The sequence below is a fragment of the Rosa rugosa genome, chromosome 3, assembly GCF_958449725.1.
Source record: "Rosa rugosa chromosome 3, drRosRugo1.1, whole genome shotgun sequence".
Taxonomy (NCBI): Eukaryota; Viridiplantae; Streptophyta; class Magnoliopsida; order Rosales; family Rosaceae; genus Rosa; species Rosa rugosa.
In genome coordinates, this window is record NC_084822.1 from 49,267,831 (window position 1) to 49,291,503 (window position 23,673).

General features: G+C 38.7%; 1 protein-coding gene and 1 long non-coding RNA gene across 5 annotated transcripts; both read left to right on the forward strand.

Moving 5' to 3' along the window:
- The first annotated feature begins 7,204 nt into the window (after nucleotides 1-7,204).
- On the forward strand, nucleotides 7,205-10,697 carry LOC133735425 (uncharacterized). 3 transcript variants are annotated; one of them, XR_009858997.1, is made up of 3 exons: nucleotides 7,205-7,718; nucleotides 7,841-8,193; nucleotides 9,590-10,697. It is a non-coding gene; the product is annotated as an uncharacterized LOC133735425 (long non-coding RNA). The 3 variants fall into 3 exon arrangements; XR_009858998.1 differs by lacking the exon at nucleotides 7,205-7,718 and having other exon boundaries at nucleotides 7,726-8,193; nucleotides 9,590-10,130; nucleotides 10,242-10,697; XR_009858996.1 differs by lacking the exon at nucleotides 7,205-7,718 and having other exon boundaries at nucleotides 7,726-8,193.
- Nucleotides 10,698-19,537: 8,840 nt separating this feature from the next.
- On the forward strand, nucleotides 19,538-23,302 carry LOC133740758 (homeobox protein knotted-1-like 3). 2 transcript variants are annotated; one of them, XM_062168710.1, is made up of 6 exons: nucleotides 19,538-20,648; nucleotides 21,765-21,885; nucleotides 22,000-22,193; nucleotides 22,278-22,409; nucleotides 22,524-22,660; nucleotides 22,748-23,302. In XM_062168710.1, the coding sequence occupies exons 1-6, from the start codon at nucleotides 19,935-19,937 to the stop codon at nucleotides 22,782-22,784; spliced, it is 1,335 nt and encodes a 444-aa protein (XP_062024694.1). In that variant the 5' UTR covers nucleotides 19,538-19,934; the 3' UTR covers nucleotides 22,785-23,302. The 2 variants fall into 2 exon arrangements, with proteins under 2 accessions (XP_062024694.1, XP_062024695.1); XM_062168711.1 differs by having other exon boundaries at nucleotides 22,756-23,302.
- Nucleotides 23,303-23,673: the final 371 nt, after the last annotated feature.

Genomic DNA, 23,673 nt, shown 5'->3' on the forward strand with positions numbered 1-23,673 from the left:
GTTGTCTGATTAAAGAATGGATATGTAATTAAGATTTATAGAGTAATTAATTCATTGAATTAACTAAGTTTTAATTTTAAAGATAATAGTTTGTTTGCAAATTATATGAGTGAGGTTATTTGAGGAAATTCAGTGAGGTTTAGTGAGTAAATTTAGTATTAGAAAATTTGATAGGAGGTGTAAAAAGCATAGGAGGTCAAGTGAGTAAATTTGGAGGTTCTAATAGAAAAACTCAAAAGATATATAAGTAGTTTAATTTTTGAAATCTACTCAAGCAAGATAAGCTAAATCCTTAGCTAAATTAAATTGAACGTTGGAAAATATAACTTTTAGGGGCCGTGACCACTTACCCAATTTTAGCCTAAAAATTGCCCACTTACTCTACTAAGAGTTTTTTACTCCCATTTATCCAATTTAAACGCAAGTGACATTTTTACCCCCAGTCTAATTAATAAATTACAAACTTCTCTCTGTCACCTCTTATCAGACTCTCTCTCTCTCTCTCTCCCCCCGTCACGTCAACTACGCCGAGTTCACTGCAGTCTACGCCGGATCTCTCTCTCTCTCTCCCCCCTGTCACGTCAACTGAGCAAGTGACCACCACCTCTGTCGACTCGAAGACGCCCAGTTCACTGCAGTCTTCGCCAGACGAGGATTGGACAGCGGTTCGTCAGGAGCTAGGCCTTGGGGATTGGACGGCTTTGGGGACTGGACGACGGAGTCCATCCATGGAGGCTTTGCAGTTCCTTAGCAGATCCGCAACCGACCCGAACGCCCGATGTGGCTGACCCGAAATTGCAGCGATCGGAGCCGGCGCTGGAGCTTCTTCAACCTCCAAGAAAGTCAAGTTAACAAACCGATCGACGGCTTATATGATCACCGACTCGTCGTCCAGACCCGAATTCGGGTCGACCCGAACGTCGACCGACGTAACCTTCGGAAGCCGGAGACGAAGCCACGGTTAGTGATTAATTGGGAAGCAGAGTCTGGATTTTGGTGTCGCCGAAGATGGTGATTGGGTGCCCAAATCAATTTCTAGTTTTTTTTTTTGGCTACCCACAACATTTCTTGGTGGTCAAATTTTATATTTTGTGGTAAACTGTGAACTCTGAGAATGGAAGGAAATTTTTCCAGTAGTGATTGCTTTTTTTATTATGATTTGCTTGGCAATAATAAGATTATTGGAAGGCAATAATAAGATTACTGAAGGGCAATAAAATGTTTATTGGGGCAACAATAAGATTATTTATTTGGATAAACCTCCGAAAGCTTTCAAAATTCAAAACATCTTCATTTTCACTAATTATTGATCCCCAATAAACTTGTTATTGGGGAGCAATAATATGTTTATCGGGGGACAATAATACGATTATTGGGAGGCAATAATATGATTACTGGGTATTATTGGGGGGTAATAAAATCTGACGCCGGAATCCGGTAGTTGGATTCGGGATTCCGGTGAACGGTAGTCGGAGTCCGTCACAGGAGTCGGCGGCCAGCCACTGGTCACCAGAGTCCGGCAAGGTCTCCGATGACTTCTCTCTCTAAGTGAGAAAGAAGGAGAGGGCAAAAAAGTCCCAAAAATAAATAAAAAATAATTAATTGGGTATTAGAGAAATAATCTCTTAGAGTGTTTTGGGTAAACTGGGTTAAAAAACTGTTAGTGGAGAAAGTGGACAATTTTTAAGCTGAAATTGGGTAAATGATCATTTCCCCTTGTTAAATTCTCTCTCGTCTCTAACTAAATATAGCTAGAGAATTTAGCAAAAGTTAAATTTAACTTTTGTCTAGTTATTCTGTTGGAGTGAAATATTATCCTAAAATTAACTAAATTTTAAAATTATTTTGACATAAGAAATTTTTTGGAGATGCCCTTAACATGGTTAATCCACATTCTCAAAAACAAAAACTTGAATTGGAATGTAAAAGATGAATTAGTGAAACTAACCGACTGATTGAGCTTAGCAAAGTCGAGCAAAGCCAAAGACAAAATCATGTGCTGTTAAACAGTAAAGAATTGGGGCTACTTGGGGAAAATCTTATTTGTCTCTCACTCTCCTAACATCTCCAATCAATTCAACTTCTCAGAGCTCGCCTAGATTTGTACTTTGTGAAAATGAAAGATGGGAGGATCTCTCCGACCCTAAAACTGTTTGTTTCAGGTAGTCACCTCTCATCCCCATCGTCAATATCAATATTTCAATTCAATTTATTGATCGATGTTTTAGTTTCATGCATGTTTATAATTATTTGGCCAATTGGCCGATCTTGTAGTACTAGTCATTCTCTATCCAAACATACCAACAAGAAAGGGAAAACAATAGCAACAGTCAACCAAGGCAAGCGATTTGATTGATTAGATGCACGTTTTTTCCAAAGACAGACTGAGTAGCATGCAGGAACACATATATCGATCAAATGGTCAAAACCCTAATGGGGCGGTAAGTTTTGTTGGAGTCGTTAAGATGTCATGTCATGTATTTATGGTCATACATTTTAACAATGTTTTAGCCTTTTTCCCCTCTTAGTTAGTTTTGAGTTGAATGTTATGATTTTATTCACGATCAAATATTACTACTCGGTAATCTGATTGAGTAGTTTCTTAGAATTATGTTTTAATATGACTCAAAAGCTTGTTTGGAAGTAGATGTAACACAAGTTACTTTTAGAGAGAACGCGCCCCACGCGCGGAGAAAAAGGAAAATCCCGGAGGTTTGTTCTCTCCCGGTCGAACGCTGCCGGTGATTCTGCCGCCGCGTTCCGACCCGGGAGGGGATGTCGTTGCTGATTAGTGGCAGGCCCTCAGTGCAGAGATGCGGTCCAGGGGAGGAGGGCGGGTTCTTGAAATCGGGTTGGGCAGATCGTCCTCGATCTGTCCTTCTGGGTTTAGGGGCGACCACGGCTGAGGTATTGCGGTGGCTTGTTTCTTTCCGGCGGTGGGACATGGCGTCATCGAATATGCGGGATGGATTGTGGTGGAGGTGGGTAGATCGCGGCAGAGGGGATCCCTGTAAGGATCTGTTTCTGTCGTGCGTTGGGATCTGGTTGTGGTTGTCAGCAGGATGTAGATCCTGTTTGCAACTGGGCACAGTGGTGCGGCGGTGTCAGGGAGCGGCGAGGTAGTGGGGGGATGACGATGGTGTTTGCCGGCGGCGAGAAGGGGTATCTGCAGTGCTTGATTGCTGGTGGGGGAAGTGGTGTATGGGCCGAGTCCCTGTCTTTGGGCCTTGTTGTCATTTGGGTCTAATTAAGGTTTTTTGTTTGGTTTTATTTAGGGTTTTTGGTTTGGTTAGTTTAGGTTTAATAAGTCCCTACTCCTTCGAGCTAGGGTTTGGGAGTCGTGTTCTGTTTGGCGTGCCATTATTGTGGCGTTACTCCGAGGAATTATGGGTTTTAATTTCGGTGCTTTCTGATTGTCAACGTGAGGGTGGATTGCCTTTGCACGTGGTCTGGCGGTACTTGGACACGGTGTTGAAGAGGGTAAATTGGCTCGGTCTAATGTTGGTGGCAAGGTTGTATCGGTACTCTCGGGAAGTAGCTCGTGGTTTCGGGCGTAAAATTTGGTTAGGGGTTGGGCTCATTTGGCTCATGGATGTTGCTATTAGCGACGGACCCATAACTATGGATCTTTGTAGGAATGTGTGTCGTGGTGTAGTACCACAACCGGTCATTCCAATGCGTTGTAATCTTTTCGGTTATTAATGGATTTTATTTCTTCCAAAAAAAAAAAGCTTGTTTGGAAATATTGGAGGTTAAGATGGTGGTATATATTCCAAGGTGTTGGGTGGTTGGGACCTAAAATTGGGTCGCTCTCTGGTCACCAGTTGGGTGTATGGAAGCAATTCACTTCAGTGTTTCACAATGAAAATGAAACAAAAGCGACCCAAAAAATGTGAGAGAAATATGAATGATACTTGGAATGGAACACTTAAACGAAAATGATTAATTGATAGTATTAGGATTTGGTGAATTGAATTTTGATTAAGTCCTGTTGCATCATTAGATGCCATGTATACGACAGTATTTGTCATATGTATCCATTGTACTCATGCATTAACATGTGACATGTTTTGTTTTTGTAGGCTCGGTTCTTCCAATTTCTCTTGATATTCCTTTTATTTTTTTTGAGGTACTCTTGATATTTCTTTTGGTCTCTTGGAAAGTCCTTACAAGTCATTGTCTCGTTTGTTAATCATGTGCCTATAATATTTTCGTTAACAAGAATATAAATTTTGCATTCAAGTATAATGATACCCGCTAGAGACTCATATGAGACACAAGAGTAACAAAATTGACATTAGGGTATGGATGACTTCTTTCTCTTACCTCTCACTTTCTTCCCACAAGTAGTCAAAAAGATTGATGATAATTAGCCGACGAATTTTTTTGCCATCTCGATCATTTGATTTCATGGACAGTACTTTACTTATGCTTTAGTTTTATACTAGCAAATTGACCCGCGCATTTTTTTTTTTTTTTCAAGTTTCATATGCAATAGATAAATACTCGCAATCTAAAAAACATAGACGCTACTTAGAATATAATTTATTTTGTTGTTAATAATGGATTAGCAACAAATGGGATACAATAACAAATAAACTTTTTCCATGATTTATAGAAATTTACAAATACAAAACAAAAATGGTTCTCCCTTAAAAAATAATAATAATAATAACTGAAAGGTTATGGTAGAATTGTAATTTGAGTCAAAAGTCAGAGGTAAAACCGTCACTTCATTTTGTGAACAGTGATCAACAGTGAGCTTTAGTATATTTAGAATAATGAGTTGATGACAATTGTTTCTTGTTCCGTCAAGGAAAGACATCTTAGAGCAAGTTCACCCGTAGTCAAGAAAAGGCAAAGTCGAGAAATCAAGAATTCGACCAGTCAAGTTACTGTTCACTGCCACTGGACATGGGTTTCCACCCGTTTTTTTTCTTGACCGGTTAAGACTGTTCATATTCCACTGTTCACTTATTTTTCACTGTTCATTAAATTTTTTTTAGATGTTAGAAAAAATTGTAGGTATTTATAGAGAAATTTTTAGATTTTTTTACAATTTTTTTCTTACCGTTTTATTAAAATTACAATCATATACATAGCTATTAGTTCCATTACCGTCAGATCCACTTGTTTGATTGAAAACAACAGCCCAGATCAAAAGACCGTTGCTTTCAAATTTGGAGATATCCAACGGCTACATTCCACGCGTCAAGTTGATGCGTCCCAATTCAATAACGCTAGGCGACAAACGCATGCATCCACGCGGTCAGCAAATGCGGCTCCCTGATTCGTGCGTGCCCACAACGCAGCCTCTCCTCTGCGTCTCTCTCTGCTTGGCTGACACTGACGTCAACCACGTTGCTTCTGGGCCGAGCTGACAGCTGGGCAAGGAGGGTCAAACAGTTAGTCACGGGCTTGCCTTTTATTTTGGCTACGGTCATCAAAAGCCAAAATTTGGCTAGACAATCTTGGGCCGGTGGAGGACAGTTTTTGCAATTGTCCGGTCACCACATCATCATTCCCTCGATTTGCCCGGTCAAAATGAGACCGTTGGACTTGCTCTTAATGTGATGAAAGGTCATTAGCTTAATTAGTTAAGAACATGATTTGCCAAGAATTTCAAATCAACTTGGCACTCATATTTTAGAAATCTCAACCTATGAATATTCGCAGATTAGCAAGGGATCATTTTAATTAGGACTATTAAAATGAGGATTAGTTGAGAATTTTTTTGTGAGACTCATTTTTCGATCACATTTCCGCAAATCAACTGTTAGATGTTTAGATATTCATGTGTAAATCATTTATGCAATTTTTCAACCAAATTGAAAATCGTTGAGGCATTCATAATCTTGATTTATCAGTTATGAATGTGAACGGTTCATGTTTGACAGATTTGATTCGTCCATTGATTTGATCAACTTCGATACCTTAAAGATTAGCAATTTGGGAGAAAATTTTCAAAAGTGATATACTCATGCATACATAAAAATGTAATGGTTAATTTTCCGTAATGTAATCAAAAATTTGGTCTGCCAAACCATTGATTAGAAAGTCTTCAACTAGTCCTCATCAAAATGACGCCCATATTGGCAAATTGGTCAACTAAAACCTACCAAAGCCTCATCAAATTATGTACTATAATAAAAGTCCCACTATTCCTTAGTTGTCTCCGGTGGACAAATAACTCCCAAAAGCAGCTAATCTTCGAAGTCACAAGACAGCTAGATTCCTCTCTACCATGCCTTGACAAAGAAGATGGGTAAAAACTTCCCCAAAGTCCTCTTATCTGAATCTCTCCATCTCATGTGAAGTTAGTAGACTAACTTGACCGATTATGAGCTAGTCCACAATCTCAGGGAGATGGTTTACTACTGCAAGGAGTTTGCCTATCTATTAGAGCAAGTCCACCCGTTGAGGTTGGCAGATCAATACTGTTCACTGTTTTCTGTCTTTCATTTCCACCATCTAGGTTGGCTGGTCAGATACTGTTCACAAAATGTCACAAAATGTCAGTTGGCAAGTCAATAAGTTGACCCAGAGTGACATTTTATGAATAGTATATGATCAGCCAACCTAGATTGTAGAAATGAAATGCAAAAAGCAGTAAATAGTATTGACCAGCCAATCTCAACATCAATGAGTGAATACTCTGGTTAGAAGGATTTGAGAACATCAATGAGTCTTTGGCTCTTTGCCTAGAGTTCTCTCATCCAGTTCTTTAATGATTATCTTTTTCATTTTCCTTTTTTGATAGAAACAGTAATACTATACGTATATCAATGCCATGCAAACTAGTACTAGAGCACCTGCTGGTGTGACATAAAAGAAGAAAGGGCAATAAACGCAGCATCATTGAAACCTGCAATGGTTGGTCTATTATACATGTCCTTGGGTTTCTCCCAGCTTTTTCTTTACTTTTCTCCTCATCTATCATATCGCCCAGTAAATTGTACACAAAACTGGGGGCTACGATATATAGAGTTGATACTATTGTCTGTGCACGTCTCTGCCCTTAACCCATTCTGGGTTCTTAATTGTTCTCCATTCATACAGCTTAATCAAACATGATAAACTTTTCACAATATTTCCCAAAGGAGGGAGCTTAGCCAAATGAGGGTAAACTTTATAAAGAGGGTCGACAGATAATTAACTAAGCTAATTAATCCAGCTTAACATGATAATCTTATCTCGCTCACTACAAGAAAAGTAGTCTACCACAACATCATAATAACAACATGCTCTAAATGATCGTTGTTACTTATAGTATTCGACAAGGGGCAAAGAATGTGCGTTGTAGTAAACCATTTAACACTATATGCGTCATTTGCACGTTGTTAATTTTGTTATCAACAACCTACTTTGCGTGTTGTTATCCGCAAGTTGTCAATTAACTTATCAACAAGCAGGCGTGCACGTTGTTGAAATTTTTTTAGAATGACAACATGTAACGAACGTTGTCAAAACTTTGAGAGAAAAAAAGATAAATAGAAAATTATGAGGGGATGGAGTTGTCCGTTTTATCCTAAATTTTAGGAGAAATTTGAAATTTCATTGACCTAACTTCTACAAACTCACTAAACGCCCTCAAAGCCAAAAGCTCATCTCCCGCCACCAACCCTAGTCGACGGTGACCTTCATAATGTTCGATGGGGTCGGAGCCACCTAGTCATTTCAGACCTCAAGATACTTTTCAAGCCGTCAACTCTCTCAAGGTAATTATCAAGCAGTTCTTCATTCTCAGTTTTCAATTTCAAATTCTCTCAAGGTATCAAAATCAAAAGCTCAGATATCTCAGTTTCAACTCAAACACTCACTCACTTGCTGCATCTCTCAGATCAGCCCGCTTCTCTCTCTTTGATTCCCAAGAAGATCAGCTCGCTTTTCTCTGCGCATTATTCCCTTTAATTCCTGCAATGCTTCTCCAATTCTGATTGCAGGTACTATTTTTGACTTCTCCAATTCCATAGACTCCGACTCGCCGACAATGGTGGTTCTCCGTTCACTCCCTCACCGCCTCTCTCTTTTTCCGGCGACCTCTGTTCTCTCCGAAACCTCTCTCCGTCCGCGAAAGATCGGCGTCCGATTCAAGCATTTCCTTCCTTGAGTATCGTCGGATCTTGTATCTCACTCGCAGCGATTCGTGCATAGCTCGACCTCCATGGCCATCAGAGGCGTCGATTTCAAGTGGTCAGTACCTTTCTTCTTGCTCCGCTTAGTTAACTGTGCCAGGTTTCTGATTTCGAATTGTGGTTTCTGGTTTTTTTTTTTTGCTTCGAAGTGTGTATCCTTTATTAGGGTTTCGATTTCAATCTCTGCAATTCGTTTTTCGTTTCGGATTATCTGTTTGTGTGGTTTTCTTTAATATGATTTCTGATAGAGTAATTGTTGCGATTAATTGGAAGCGGGTACCATACTTGTACATATCCGTTGCATATCCGTTGCGATTAATTGGATCGTGTTAGGTTAATATGTGGTTGCTTTGGATAATTATGCTTTGAATTTCATCTGTGGTGATTATTATCATTAATTTTTACTGGTATCTTCATGTTGATTACACTACAGTGTTTGTTTTTCGCTTGTTGATGTTTGCTGATAATGGGCTGGCAGCTGGAATGGATTTGCAAGTCCATTTCCAGTTCTAATCTTTATGTTAAGTATGAGTTTGTAGAGATGTCAGATTGCTCTCAGTGAAATGAAACTAACAAAATGGAATCAGACTAAATGCAGTTCTTGGTTTTGTACAAAGAATATTAATGCAAGGAATTGTTATTACATTGGCATGTTAATTGTGTTGAACTGAATTGGAACTATAGACTAGAAAGTAAGGCCGCAATGTTCTTCTACCAGTTGTTTTCTCGAAGATTTGATTACTAATCAGTTTAAAATTAAGGTGGTATTTCTGGCGAATTGATGGTATCATAATCACGAACCCTAACTCAATTTGAGCCAAGTCTGATGATGGCATTGGAATTTGAGGAATGGGGCTATGTTTTTCTTTGTTGGGAGTCACTGTCATTCTATGTGGTTTATTTGGTTCCTGGGAAATTTAGAAGAGTTGAAGGAAAGGAGCATAAAGTTTGTTCCTTTTTCGGGTTTTGGTAACTGGGTTTTAACTTTCTTGTTTCTTGGGTTCAATTTTGTTGGGTGATTATTCGGTAAGTAAAAGTAGTTGGGAGACATGGATTAGCCAAGCTGTTTGAGCTAGAATTGGATGGAAATAAGTAATGTTCTATTTTTAGATTTGGATTAGCCATTGGCAGCATATGCTTGACACATATCATGTCAGCCAAATGTTGTTAAACTCTTTCTGCATTCATCGTTTTCTTCGAGTTGCCTTGGGTTGGCAACAAAGCAAGACTCTTTTGATGGGTTGGTAGGAAGCTGAAACTTGCCAGCAGAATGCGTGCTTCAGTATTGACTAATAAACATTTTTGTTTGGTGTTGTCATAATATGTATCCAAAAGAACCCTGTCTATACTTTCTGCATTTGTTTCTTCATTTTTTTCTGCAGAAGATGAAAAGGAACTCTTTGTAATTTAATTTATCAACGCTTGAGGATTGACATGTGTGTGCTATTACGCAGATTGTTGCTGTGGCAAATTTGACGCCAGCTGATGATTCAGTGGACGAGCTTGATAGTTACATGTATCAAACTGTAAATCTCCTTCCTCTTGTCTATATTTCACCTTATTTGAATGTTTCTTCTTTCAAAAGCAAAGAGTTAAGTTATGTATGTATGTATGTATGTTAAAACTTAATAGTCATTAACAGATCATACACAAAACTAGGAGATTTTGAGAAATGAGAAGCTACCATTGTTTCCGCAGATTGGAAGCATGCATTTTCCTTACTCTGGCATTTTCCTTACTCTGGAAATGCCAAATAATACACAAAACTAGTTCTGCAAATTGTTTAGTTTCGAAAATATATGAGGTAAATTGGAAATGCCATGTGTGAGTTTGATTGGGGGAAGGCCTTTAGTTTGATTTAACACATTTAGGCTACATGTAATCAGAATACATGTGAATGCATACAGAACAAAAGCTTTTGGATTGATTATGCATACAGAACAAAAGCTTTTGGATTGATTTGTACAACTCTAGAAGATGTCTGAGCATGGTGAGGTGAGTAAATTAATACCAGCAACTCTGTAAGGGTATTTGGTTATCATGTTTTTGTATTCATTGTTACAACTCTATATGATTCTGTATTCATTTAATCTTCTTTTATTCAAGTTCGTGGGCTTGGGTTTGGTGCTACACCATCTCGAGTCAATGCTACTATTCAAGGGAGTGCAAAGGTTAAAGAACTTGAAGCTACTGTATTAAGTCTCCAAGTACAAAAGTTCATTGTGTGCCTCTTGGACGAGATTGTTGGAAGGTTTGGGTTGATGTGGTGTTTGATGAGTATCAGAATATGGAAGTGTATAGAGCAACCATGGATGCCAAACAACTTGGTGAAGTTGTAGGAAGCACTCTTGCATGGCCCAAAAGCTCCATTAAAATGCTCCCTTAGTAGTTGAAGTAGCAGGTACATTTTGCTTTACTAGAGAATTTATGTAGGTCAGGAAGTACCATGCATGTTTTGTGAATGCTGATGAACAAAGAATCCAGTACTTTGTCATGCTTGTTTTGTAAAGCACATATGTATAAGAGAATGTGGCACTCCTAATGAAATGTATATTTTTCATACATGGTTAGTGTGTACTAATATTGGCATGTGAATGTGTTTAAGTAATGGTGAATGTTTATAGAGGTACAGGAAAGCATAGCCCAGCAAATTGGGTGCAATAATATGTACTGAAATTTTATAACAACGTATCCAGTAATATGACAACATACCATGTATGCTGTCGAAAACTAAAGACAACATGCTGAGAGTGTTGTTAAAACTTACAACATGCGCTTGAAACGTTGTCGAAAATTTATGACAACGTGCATGGCTCATTGTTGAATGATTACAACAACATGCTTCGCCTCTTTTCGACAACGTGCAAAGCGCGATGTTAAGGACTCGTGGACTTTTAATGACTCTGGCATCTACAACATGCGCCAAACGTTGTCAAAAGTGATTGACAACGTGAATTGCATGTTGTTAAACATGTTTTTTCTTGTAGTGGCTCCTTGTTCAAAACCACATGTCATTCTTGAGAACTCAAAGCCGACGCCAGCCTTAGCGAAAGTTTACCTTTTCCGGAGCTCTCGTGTGCCGCTCTAGAAATTGTACGTTCTACCAGTTGGTTTACATCGATTTCATATTGTCTACTCTACTTACATAGATCAAATATGAGTGAATCGTAGATGGACTCCTGAAAAAAATGAGAATGATAATTGCATGCCCCAACATCAATATACTTTATTCGACCAAAAAAAAAACAAATATCAATATACTTTCTAAAAGTATGTAGAACTCATTTTCAGACCAAAAAAAAAAAAAAAATTGTAGAACTCATTTACTTTTTTATTATTGTTGTGTAACTGTGTTAGTAAACTTATGTGAAGTCGAGTAATTCGAATGATAAATAATCATGTCGTAATAGAATCCAAACTCAAAACTTCTTGTAATTAAACAACCGTTAACAATTGCGTTCGACAACCACTGTAAACTTGCAAGCAAGCTAGCTAGGGTTTGACCTACAATGCATAACCTACTCATAGATTCGATTTTATCCCGATCTACCGGAGAAGAATATGCAAGTTCACGAAGATTGGATATCAATCCCATAATGCCTGACATCTTTGGCAAAAAAAAAAAAAGAACAATTATTATTTCTTGGTTCCTTTCTTTTCATGGGAGTGGGGTTTGGTAGCACAGTGAGCGAGAGAGAGGGGAGGGGAGGGGAGGGGAGGGGTGTGAGTGGTTGGGTGGTCCATGCACGAATGCTCAGTGTTTTTGTGGTCCTTGCAGAAAAAGCTTCGTATTATATCAGAGAAGAAGAAGATCGAATAGATCGATCGGACTCATCGGAGAGCTGAGAGGGGAGGGGGGACCTGGACAAAACAACATGATCGTTCTTTAAGCTTAGCCAGCTCCGAACGCCACCGCCACGTACCATTAATTCAAACACCCAATAATACAGAGAGTCAGAGAGCATTCAAACCCAATAATACAGAGAGCATTACAGCAGAGAGATTGATCGATCATATCACAGAAGAGTACGTATAGAACTATATAAATGAGATTTGACGTTTGATCTTACTAACCCTAAAACACATGCAACTGATCTGACCCTGACTATTTGTTCCTGATATTGTGATCGAGGAATAGTTTAGAGCATCTTTTGAATTCACACGTATCTGATGTAATCAAACACTGCAAGTCTGCGACACAGCAAATTGCATGTATATATGTCTATTATTATTATTATGTGCTCTCCATGATTATGAGCATTTTGCTTTGGATAATGGATCTCACTTTTTTTTTTTGGTTGCCAAATTCGAGCTCTATAATTGTACCCCAGAAATGATGCCCCGGGTTCCTTTAACTTGAGCGACAAGGGTGCGCCTCGAAAAGCATGGATCGAAGAAGTAGGTTCATTAATGAAACATAAAAATGCCTTCAATACCAAGAGCTTTATGAATCGTATTGTCAAACGAGATGAGAGGCCGTTGTCGTTTTGGCTGTCACAATCATCTGTGAGACGCGCATCCACCATTTATCACATGTAACGGAATAATTGAAATAGTATCTTAATCTAAAGATGTGATAAAGAAGCTTAGAAATATACTGATTAACAAGACTATTTTCACTTCTCATAATTTTAGCCATAAAATACATCTTTGAGGTATTTCATCGTGCATCTTACTTTATATATATTTAGATTAATGTTGCGATTCTTTAGATGGTGTGTTTCTAACAATTCTCTTGCTAGGTGGTAGATATTGACCCAGCTAACAAAGTACAAAAGATTGTGATTACTACTGTTTGTCAATTCCTCAAGCTTTTGCTTTTTGTACGGAAAAATATTCCACCTAAACTCAACACCTATTGATTCATTGTATGATGGGATCAGGCTAGCTATGAGCTTGCTAGCTTGAAAAGATATATAATGAATGGGGGGGAGGAAGCTGGAAGAGAGACTTGACTCAAAGGAATCACAATGATCTTTAGTGGGTAAGTTCGTGAGTCAGATCATGAGCAACTTTCATTTCGTTTCATTTCGTTTCATTTCATTTCATTTCATTTCGTATATTTTATTTATTCATGGATGGAAATGGAGTGGTCAAAATTATATCTCCAATAATGTGGTATTCGATCAGATCATGAGAATCCAAGTGTAATTAAGGGATTGAGAATTTGGGATCGCTTTTTCCTACTCGCTTCAATTCCTTGTACCTTAGCTTCTTATTTTTCTTCAAGTCTCTACCAAAAAAGAATGATATGCCCCACTTCACAAACGCATGATAACTACAAAGACTTTGGATTTCTAGTATTTCAAAATTACAAGTAAGAAATGTTCTACCTCAAGTCTTTGAGGCCAATAATTTTCTCATATCAAGACTTTTAATGATGTGATTTTTGTATCTGCGTATAGTTTTAGTGATCGGAGTAATATTCGTTTATGGCATATTGTCAAAGATGAAGCGGCTTAACTAACACGCTATCTATCAGCACACACTTAGTGTGGTCAATTGTAATCTCAATGTTTTACTTGAATACAAAGATAAAAGGTTTGAGAGACTACCTGCAAAAGGGTAGAAGCAAAAACAAGCTATTATGTAAATTTCCTTATCTTAAACTCTCGGGAAAATTCAAATCTCTCAAACACGTACTTATCACAAACTGCACTAAAACAAAAATAGTCTACAAACGAAATCGGAGCCCTTTTATATAGAGATAACATGATAACAACCCTACAAATCACCAATTACAACGGTGTCCCTTCGCTTTTAATGAGATTTGGCACTAAATAATTCAAAAAAGGACAAAGACAATGACAAACCCTCATCTAAGACTTTTTTTTTTCCCACTCTACTAAATCCTGATGGTAATCATGTCTGCCCTACATAATTAAGTAGACCCCACTCTCCTAATTAAGCTTTGCTTAACCTCCAAAATGGCAGACACAGACAAAATCCTATTATAATCGACCATTCTTACCTACTTCTTAATTACTAATCAACTATTAATCCTTTTTGTTTAAAGAGATCGAGAGAGTCTCTCTCCTTTTCATTTAATTTAAATGCGGGGTCACAGTTGGGGCTTTCTTGTTGGCTTGTGTTAAACGTGTGGGCCGGATAGGAGGGAAATGCGTGGCGGGATGTGATTGGCTGATGGTGACAACACCGCCCCCAAGGGGCCAATTTGCAGCTCGGAGGGTAGCTGATGCCCCACGGAACTTAGACCGCGCCTCACCCGGATTCTAAACATCTGGGATTGGAGTTGGACACGTGTCCACGAGTCAACCATTCACCAACTGTTTAGATTATCCCATCTTGGTCTCTCACATTTTACTTGCTCCTCTCCCGCCAAAAAGAGCCATGGAAATTAGCTCCTCCATGTTTGTAAAAACCCTAGACCGTGTTTTTCTGCCGCGGAGGGAGACGGAAGATTCGAACTTGAAACATTTATTAAAATGCTCAAATCAAGTGTTAATTAAGAGATATAGAAAATATGTAAGAAATTCCACAACTAATTGAATAACGTTAAATTTTTAAGGGAGTGAAAATTGGATCGTTTAGTAAAAAACTAAAACTCATACCTATAGTAATTATAAGTTGAGTTGGGATAACATATGCCGCTCAATAAACAGAATTACATGAGCCGCGCTTGACTACTCTTTAATAAGACTAAGAGTGATTCAAGTTCGAAACTATTTTAAGGTTGGCAACTTATAAGTGGTGTTCAGACTTGAGTGGAAGGAATGCAATTATTTCCGCACCATATGTATGAACTAGATGTTTATTTTTGTCATACAACAAAACTAATTGAACAAAATAAATCCAATTCTTTCTTTCATATTCTCCCCCCTCCCCCCCCCCCCCCCCCCCCCCCGGGACTCTCATTGTCAATGAAGAGGCATTTGGTACAACATTGTAGAGAATGATGATGACTAAGATCTATTATCCATTTGAACAAGGGGTCATCACCAAGAGAAACTTCCGTTTCCATGCTAAAAAGAGAAACGGTAGCTTCTCCTTTACCTTTTGCTTTTGCTAAACCAAACACAAATAGCAAATAGTATGTGACAAGCGATTAAGGTGTTAAACCATATATACAAATGAAAGGTGAGAGTGACATTTACAAAAATACAAAGGCACGCATGGCTTGGTACAGCGACTAAGCTCTTTCACAGGTGATGATAAGAGACGTTTTGCTTAGGGTTTCATATTTTGTTAAATTGTCTCCTTCATCAACAGTTAAAAAGTGCCAAAGTGTTAATAGACCAAAACAAAAAGTATCAAAGTGTCAAGTACATGTTTATTTCCAATTTGATCAACACACCTCCGCACGTGTGCGAATTTTCAAGCTATACACGTGGACAACTTTGGATGACGTAGGGCCCGTGTGGCCGTGAGGCATGCACATGTGGGATAACAGTAATATGAGGTTCACATCCAAAACCAATTGGCAATGGATGAAGTCGCCCAAACCCTTATAAACTCATAGACAATGTCTCATTTTTCCCATGTGAGATCTATATATTCTCAACACATAGTACATACAGGATCAGAAGTAGATTCTCAATTAAATGACAGTAAGGTTTTAAGACTTCTCACTTATAAAAAGACTTACGTGTAGACAAAATGATCGTTAGACTTTCAAATTAACCTACTAATAGAAGAAATGACGTGCCATTTATGACCAAACGCGTTAAACTTACAATAAACCAAAACCCTTTGAAAACTTCTTTCGCTTCATCACCCTTCAACTACAATTTGATAACTAGGAAGAGTAGAAAACTGGTAAGTTCAATATTAATCAAAGTGATCGAGAAGGCAAGATAACGAATGTGAGTATTAACAAATTTAAAGTCATATTTAACAGTGTTCAGGAGTCGTTATCCAAAACCAAGACCAATAGACTCCCATCGTGGTATAAAATATTGTTTAATTTGTTGCTTGAGAATTATAAAATCGTTGATTGCTAAGTTATTGTTCTTAATTCTCTTGTTTCCCTATATTTTAATAAAGAGATTGTGTTTCATAAAGTGAAGGTACCGATTGTAACACAATCTATGTTCAATGATCCATCACAAACATACACAATTGATTTCTATTGGATTATAGAAACATTATTCATTGCTAACCCTATTCTACAGTCTACTAATTGTTTGATTATTCGTATATTAAAAGAAATGGTAGAGATCTTCAACATTGCATAATACTATTCTACAATGTATGACATTTGCTAATCGTTTACTCCTTCTTTATCTACTATACTATAGGTTTTTTAATTATTTTTTAGGGAAATGATGGAAAATGTCACATTAGAGTGTGAAATGATAAAAATGTCACCTAGTTTCCCACTTGATAAAAAGGTGCATTATGAATTGTTAGTAATATTAGTTTAGTCTACTATAGTTTATCATATGGGAAAATTGATGCAACATCAATTACTCTTTCTAGTTGACGTGTTTTTAATAAAAAGAAAAAAAAAGGTAAAACAGCACAGTAATTATATTTTCTTACTGGCATTCAAAAACATATTCTCACCAAAACAACACAATCGTGTTATTCAAACATTCGTGTTACACTAGTTGTCAATATAATAATTAGCGTAACACGACTTGATTCTGTGATAATCTTGATTTAATTGCATAATGTCGAATAAATAAAATCAATTTTTTATTCCTTGCAATTTATAAACTCCTTATAAAATTAAGCAAATTATTAGCAAAAGCAGAAAAAGAAAACCTCTACAATTTAAAGGGAAGAGAAAAAAAAAGAAAAAGAAAAAGAAAAAAAAGCCAAAATATGAGCAACTAGGGCAGGGGACCATTGCCTTATAGCCTTGTAGATAAACAGTTCATCATAAACACCACAGAGCACCCAGCTCTCTCCATAGGGCCCACCAATGTTTTAAACTTTTCCTAAATCTTCTCCTTCGGGCCCCACAGTTTTGGGACCACTTTCCCGGCGGGCCACCCCTCGAATTGATTAAGCCGGCGGCTGCAAGAGAAGTCAAGAAATTCTCAGCGGTCCCCGCTCTCGCATCCCTCCACGTGTAAGGCCGCGATGTTCTTATCTTGGCGCGTGCTTCTACCTGGTCCCCCACCACGCTGTGGTCCAAGCGAGTATGGAACGACGTGTGTCGAGGCGTCGTTTTCCCGCGAGTGCCGCAGAGAGGAGCGACGTAATTTTTTATGGTCCCCTACACTCGCGTCGGCTCCTCTACTTGACCGGCGGTATCCGGTTGCTCGGAGCAGTAGAATACGAGACGGCCAGGGAGGAGGAACAGCTTGAGCCGGTGAGCCGGTGACGTTGGAGTAATATCGTCGCCTCTGTGGTTGGATTGGGTTGCTAGTCTGTCACGCTAGGTAGGATGACGTGGACGTCACGCTCCCGGAGTTGTGGAAGAATAGTACTAAAATACATTCTTGTATTCTACTGAGCGTTCCTAGATACACTTCTGTACTCTATCGTCCTATTGTCTTAGTATTGTGTTGCCATCTATAGTTTACCCTATGAGAAAGAAATTGCCTCACTTGATGGTGACTTTAGGTTGAATGAATAAGAAATGTACTTTAGGGTCTGCTCTTTTATGATTCTCTTGCGATTTCTGTCTATCGGTATGCGCGTCTTTCATGATTCTCTTGCGATTTCTGTTTATCGGTATGCGCGTCTTTCATGATTCTTTTTCGACAGTGTAATGCATCGTTTTAGGCGAGATGAGACAAAACAAAGAGTGTTTATGGTTGCCTATTATTTCCTCATTGTTTTTCTTGGTTCTTCAATAATTGAAATTTTATATAGATTTTACTTATCCATTTATGTGATCGATGAAATTAACCTGATTATATGTAGACCACTAATTGATCATAAATGCGTGTTAAAAAGGGAGAAAACAAATGTAATTGAAGTTTTTGAATTTTATCATTGCAATTCACAATATGTTGAAAAGAAAAAAGAAACTTAATTTTCGAACGGAGAAGTTCATATATCTACTTATTACATAATTTATCATTCCTTCCTCAATGAAAAGAAAAATGAATTCTCAACCTTTCTTATCACCTTTTCTTTTAATAAAAATTGATATCATCAGAATTAATAGCCGTTGGCTATAGTCTAACGTAGTAACATGTATTTGAAAAGGATAACGGACAAGAAAATTATGAAACTCTATCAAGCAAATGCTACTCATTACAAATCTACTTTTGAACTCGGTAAAAGCAAATAAACAACTTCATGTCTTTTAGGGTAAAATCATCTACTAACCACCTATTAGCTAGCTTATATGCAGTTGTGGTACCAACAGAATGCCACTTTCGAGCAAACAAATAGGAGTGACTCCTTATTCATAATTCATAAACGGTTTGACATACACCAATCACATTCGATATAGCTACCAACTCCCACAAGAATCATGTCTGAATAGCTTGACACGAGTAACTTGCAACCTCTGCCAAGTGGCCATTGCAACCGGCAAGCCTTCCAACGGCCTACCTTTCCGGCACATGCAACACGATCCAGTCGGTAGCCAAACTCATAGTTGACCCACCATTGACGAAGCAGAATCCACCAAGGCCCAGCCCAAGCCGGCAAAGGTACCTGCTGATATGCTGCACTGTGATCCTCGATGCTTCTGCTTCAACAAACGTTGTTCATCACCAATATGACCACAAGTCTAACTGGAATCACCTGTCGGCCACTGATATGCTAGAATACGTTCGTTTTTACCTATAAAACACAAACTAAGTTAAATTGATTAAGTTAAAGGAAATAACTTTGCAAAATATAGGGTTTAAACATTATAAACGTCGCATTTTATGCTCTTATCAAATTCCCATATACTTAGCTTTTACTAGTCCCTTAACAAAATCAACATAAAAAAAAACAAAAACTAAAACCAACGAAAATACTAAGCATGGAAAACGAAAACACAAAGACACATAAAAAAACAAAACAAAATTAAAAACCGAAAGCCGCTTGGCTTACCACGTCTTCAAAGTTTTAGATCGAGATCGAAGGTAACCAAGCTCGCTGGGTCGAATCCACAACTGTTCTCCACGCATTGAGAATGAAACCCATACACTCTTACTTGGCTTTGATCAGCGCTGGACACGATCGGACACCGCTGCGATTTGGCACGAAAGCCATAGCTAGGTCTAGGGTTCCTTCTTCCTCTCCCTCGTGTCGTTTACCATAATAATATTTTACTAGCTGGTTAAACTAAAAGGCAGGTTATTTATAACTAGACTATCATTGAAATTAAAAAACCTGCAAGTTATAAAATGAAACAATAATTTGATCCCGAATCTGATTTGTTTTGGTGAGCCGAATCTAATGTTTTTAACAATTTCATAATTTTTGTCCACAGTAAAAGAAATAAAAAGAGACAAATATACATAGGTCCCTTTTGCCTCCTGATCATTTATCCCACCATTTTCATCCTTGAGTAGCTTCCCGAGCTTACTTAGCTCGCCTGAAAACCTCCTCCCCACTCTCTCTCTCCTCTCTGAAACAGGCCCTCCATCCCTCACATGCGTTAATAGAAGAGCCCATATAAACCATGAAGCCTAAACTAAACCCTTTCAAATTTTCACACACACACACTCTCTCTCTCTCCCCTAACTCTGAAACTCTGATTTCTCCATCTCTGAATTCTTAAAACAGTACTCATGCATACATAGATTCTATACCTTTCACACAGCTGCACAACCCTCACAGCTTCTTCTTCTTCTTCTTCTTCTTCATCTATGACCTCAGAATTGTCGTCGACTAGTCTTCTTCTCTGTTAAATCAATACAAGAAAACAAAAGTTGATCCATGGCTTACCACAACCACCTCTCTGGAGACTTACCTCTCCACCACTTCACAGACCAAGCCCAACAGCAGCAGCAACAGAACCAGTCCTTCATGACCGACCAACCTGACCCAAATTCCAAGTCCACGGAGCCCCACCACCAACCGTTTCAGACCGCTCCGAATTGGCTGAACAGCGCCCTCCTCCGCACCCAGTACGCCGCCACCACCTCCGGCGCAGACGCCAGCAACGCCGGAGGAGGAAGCACTAATTTCCTCAACCTCCACACGGCCTCCGACTCCACCGCCGCCTCTCAGGCCTCCAACCAATGGCTCTCCCGCCCGATCCTCCAGCGCAACCACAGCGACGTCATCGACGACGTCGCTGCCGGCGCCGGCGACTCCATGATGGCCGGAGCCATGTCGCACGACTCCGCCGACATGAAAAACGACGCCGCCCTGAATAACAAGAGCGAGGGCGGCGTCGAGAGCGGCGGAGGAGGAGGAGGCGACGGGGTCATCAACTGGCAGAATGCGAGGCACAAGGCGGAGATTCTAGCTCACCCGCTTTACGAGCCGCTTCTCTCGGCACACGTGGCGTGCCTGAGGATCGCCACGCCGGTGGACCAGCTTCCGAGGATCGACGCTCAGCTGGCTCAGTCGCAGAATGTGGTGGCTAAGTACTCCGGTTTGAGTCACGGCATGGTCGCCGATGATAAGGAGCTTGATCAGTTCATGGTATGCTCAAATGCCTTAACTTCATGTTTGCTCCAAATTACTACTAATTTCTTTCTTCTCTTCTTTTTTTTTTTGAAAGGTTCTTCTCTTCTTTTTAATCTGACTTAGATTTATTGAATTTCTGGCAATTAAATCATCAAATTGACCCAATTGGGTTGAAAATAGAAGAATATTGATCACCATCATTTCTAAATTCAATAAGCTCTTTTTTTTTTTTTCTTTTTGAAAAATTAAGCCCAAAAGTTACAAGTTATGTGGGTTTATACGGTGGTCCGAATTATACAGAAGAACCTAAACTTCAAGCAAGAAGTGAAATTATTGCGGTACTTTAGAGTATTGAAATTCAAGAGTCGAAAACATTGTTCGGTGATTTAAATTAAATCGAAAACACTATCTGATGATAAATTTAAAATATATCCATACATAAAGTAATTCGACGACTCCGAAATACCATAAAACAATAGGTTGAGTTTCTTGGTACGGAAAACAAATAAGATAACATGCTTGAGGGTTTCAATGAAAGAGTATGGGGATCTGAAAAAGCTGGGGATGCAGAGCTGCCGGGTCTGATGACTTAGCAAAAAGCGAGGCTTGGTTAACCACAAACACTGTCACAACTTTTCATAAAACATGCGGGAGGAAAAAGCTGGGTTTCTTAGAGAAGAAGACAAGTCATTACATGTTAAAAGTGATCGATTTAGAAAATTACAATGTTCTTTCACCATCTATCTCTGTACTTCCGGATTCCTAGTACACTTTCTTTAACTTCAGGGCAGTACCCGTTCTTCTCGATGTGTCCTATAGTCGTTCTAGAGTACTAGGCAAAGTTAAAACTTCAGAGCTGAAAACTCTTATATTAGCTCCTGGTCTCCGCAAATAATGGATAATCTAACAGCTTCCAGCTTTAGAGTTTTGCTACATAATTTTCTGTTATTCTCAGGATAATTAAGATTAATATAATTAGAATATGATCAACAAGGTTGGTCCATTTCGTGTTAAACCAGGCATGGGCAGCAACTCATTGTGTTGCATTTTTTAACTTATAAGTGCATGATTTATGATCTAAATTCTGATGCTATGTAAATTTTTTGATTGTTTCTTTTTTTGATGATACAGAGGCACTATGTTTTGTTGCTATGTTCTTTTAAAGAACAACTGCAACAACACGTCCGTGTCCATGCAATGGAAGCAGTGATGGCTTGCTGGGAGATTGAGCAATCACTACAGAGCCTGACAGGTGAATTTCAATTTCTGCAACATATCAATTTCATTCTATGCGTTTGTTGTCTCTAATGCTATTTTAGTATTTACTGAGCTGTAATGTGTAATGTAATCGAATTGAAACGAACAGGAGTTTCCCCCGGGGAGGGTACGGGAGCTACAATGTCCGATGATGATGATGAGCAAGTAGACAGTGACGCAAACTTGTTTGATGGAAGTATGGACGGCCATGACAGTATGGGATTTGGCCCTCTCATCCCGACAGAGAGCGAAAGGTCCTTGATGGAGCGCGTAAGGCAGGAGTTGAAGCATGAACTGAAACAGGTAACGTCTCTATGGAATTTTTTATCATTGTACATTATGGCACAATTTCTCCATTACCATTCTGAACAAAGTTTTCATATACAGGGTTACAAGGAGAAAATTGTAGACATAAGGGAGGAGATATTGCGCAAGAGAAGAGCTGGAAAGCTTCCTGGTGACACCACCTCTGTCCTGAAAGCTTGGTGGCAATCACATTCCAAGTGGCCATATCCAACTGTAAGTTTAGGCTAATGGAAGCTCTTCGAGTCTACATGAGCACTAAAAAGATAGTCTAAAAAGTGATGCATGCATTCACACGCATTGAGATATGGTTTTTGTATCAATTTTCAGGAGGAAGACAAGGCTAGGTTGGTGCAAGAAACTGGTTTGCAATTGAAGCAGATAAACAATTGGTTCATCAATCAAAGGAAGAGGAACTGGCACAGCAATCCTTCAACCTCCACGGTTTTGAAGAGCAAGCGCAAAAGGTATAAAAATTGATTGAGATCACATGCATTCTTTCTTAAATTCAAATTTATCATGAGCTTTGCACCAACCTTAGTTTGAAATAAAAGTAATGCAGGTGAAAACAGTGGTGATCAATTCATATAAATTGGGAAAGATAGTGAGAACCTGTCTGCAGATGATGATCTTAGTTGATGATGCTACCACTACAGCGATAATTCCAACATAGAAATGATAGCTTACGCCTGATGAAAGAAGACTACAGGGTTCAAGTGCAAGGAATTATCATAATTTGTTTCAACAGAAAGAGAAAGGCTAACACTGATTTTGAGCAATCGATATACAGGTATGCTCAAGTGCTGCATTGGGCGAAATGCATGTAATATCATATCACTAGGAATTCAGTAATTAGGAACTATGTTACTGCTGAAAAACCGAATTGGATTGTCCAATAGAGGGCTTATAATTTTTTGTTTAATCTTTATTATATGTGAATAAGGAAAGTGGGGTATTTTGTGGGTGTACAGTGTAGTAGCCTGAACAGTGGTTTCTTGCATTACACTGGTGATTATAGCGTTTCAGGCATTTTGTTGTAGAGCTAAGCTTGTAGTAAATAAGGTATAAAAATTTAGCATGGAGATGCTGCTTCAATTTCACCTTTGAAATTCATAGGATTCTATTGCTTTATGAATAATGCCTCGTTGGGCGCTTGAAAAGTATTTCATTTATCTTTCCTGTCTCCAAAACCTCAAAAAGATTAATATCGATTTCATTTGCTAATCGAAGGAACTAATTAGGGTAGGATTGGTTTGGAGAAGCTTAATCAACAGTGCATCATTACACAGACATCTAATCTGGCATTTTAGTTCATCTGAGGAAGAAGAAAAGTTATTATTTCTATGCCTACCTGCCGAAGAAAACTGAGAAGAAGTAACTAAGCATAAAACAAATCCATTAACAACTTGAACCTAATCCTAAAACATAAACCTTTAACTTTCCTAATTCATACAACTATTTGGAAGCACTTAACTAAATG

Coding starts and splice junctions, on each gene's coding strand:
- LOC133740758 (XM_062168710.1), top strand. CDS start 19,935: ATGGCTTACCACAACCACCTCTCTGGAGACTTACCTCTCCACCACTTC. Junction 21,886..21,999: donor ATCACTACAGAGCCTGACAG/GTGAATTTCAAT, acceptor TGAAACGAACAG/GAGTTTCCCCCGGGGAGGGT. Junction 22,410..22,523: donor CCAAGTGGCCATATCCAACT/GTAAGTTTAGGC, acceptor ATCAATTTTCAG/GAGGAAGACAAGGCTAGGTT.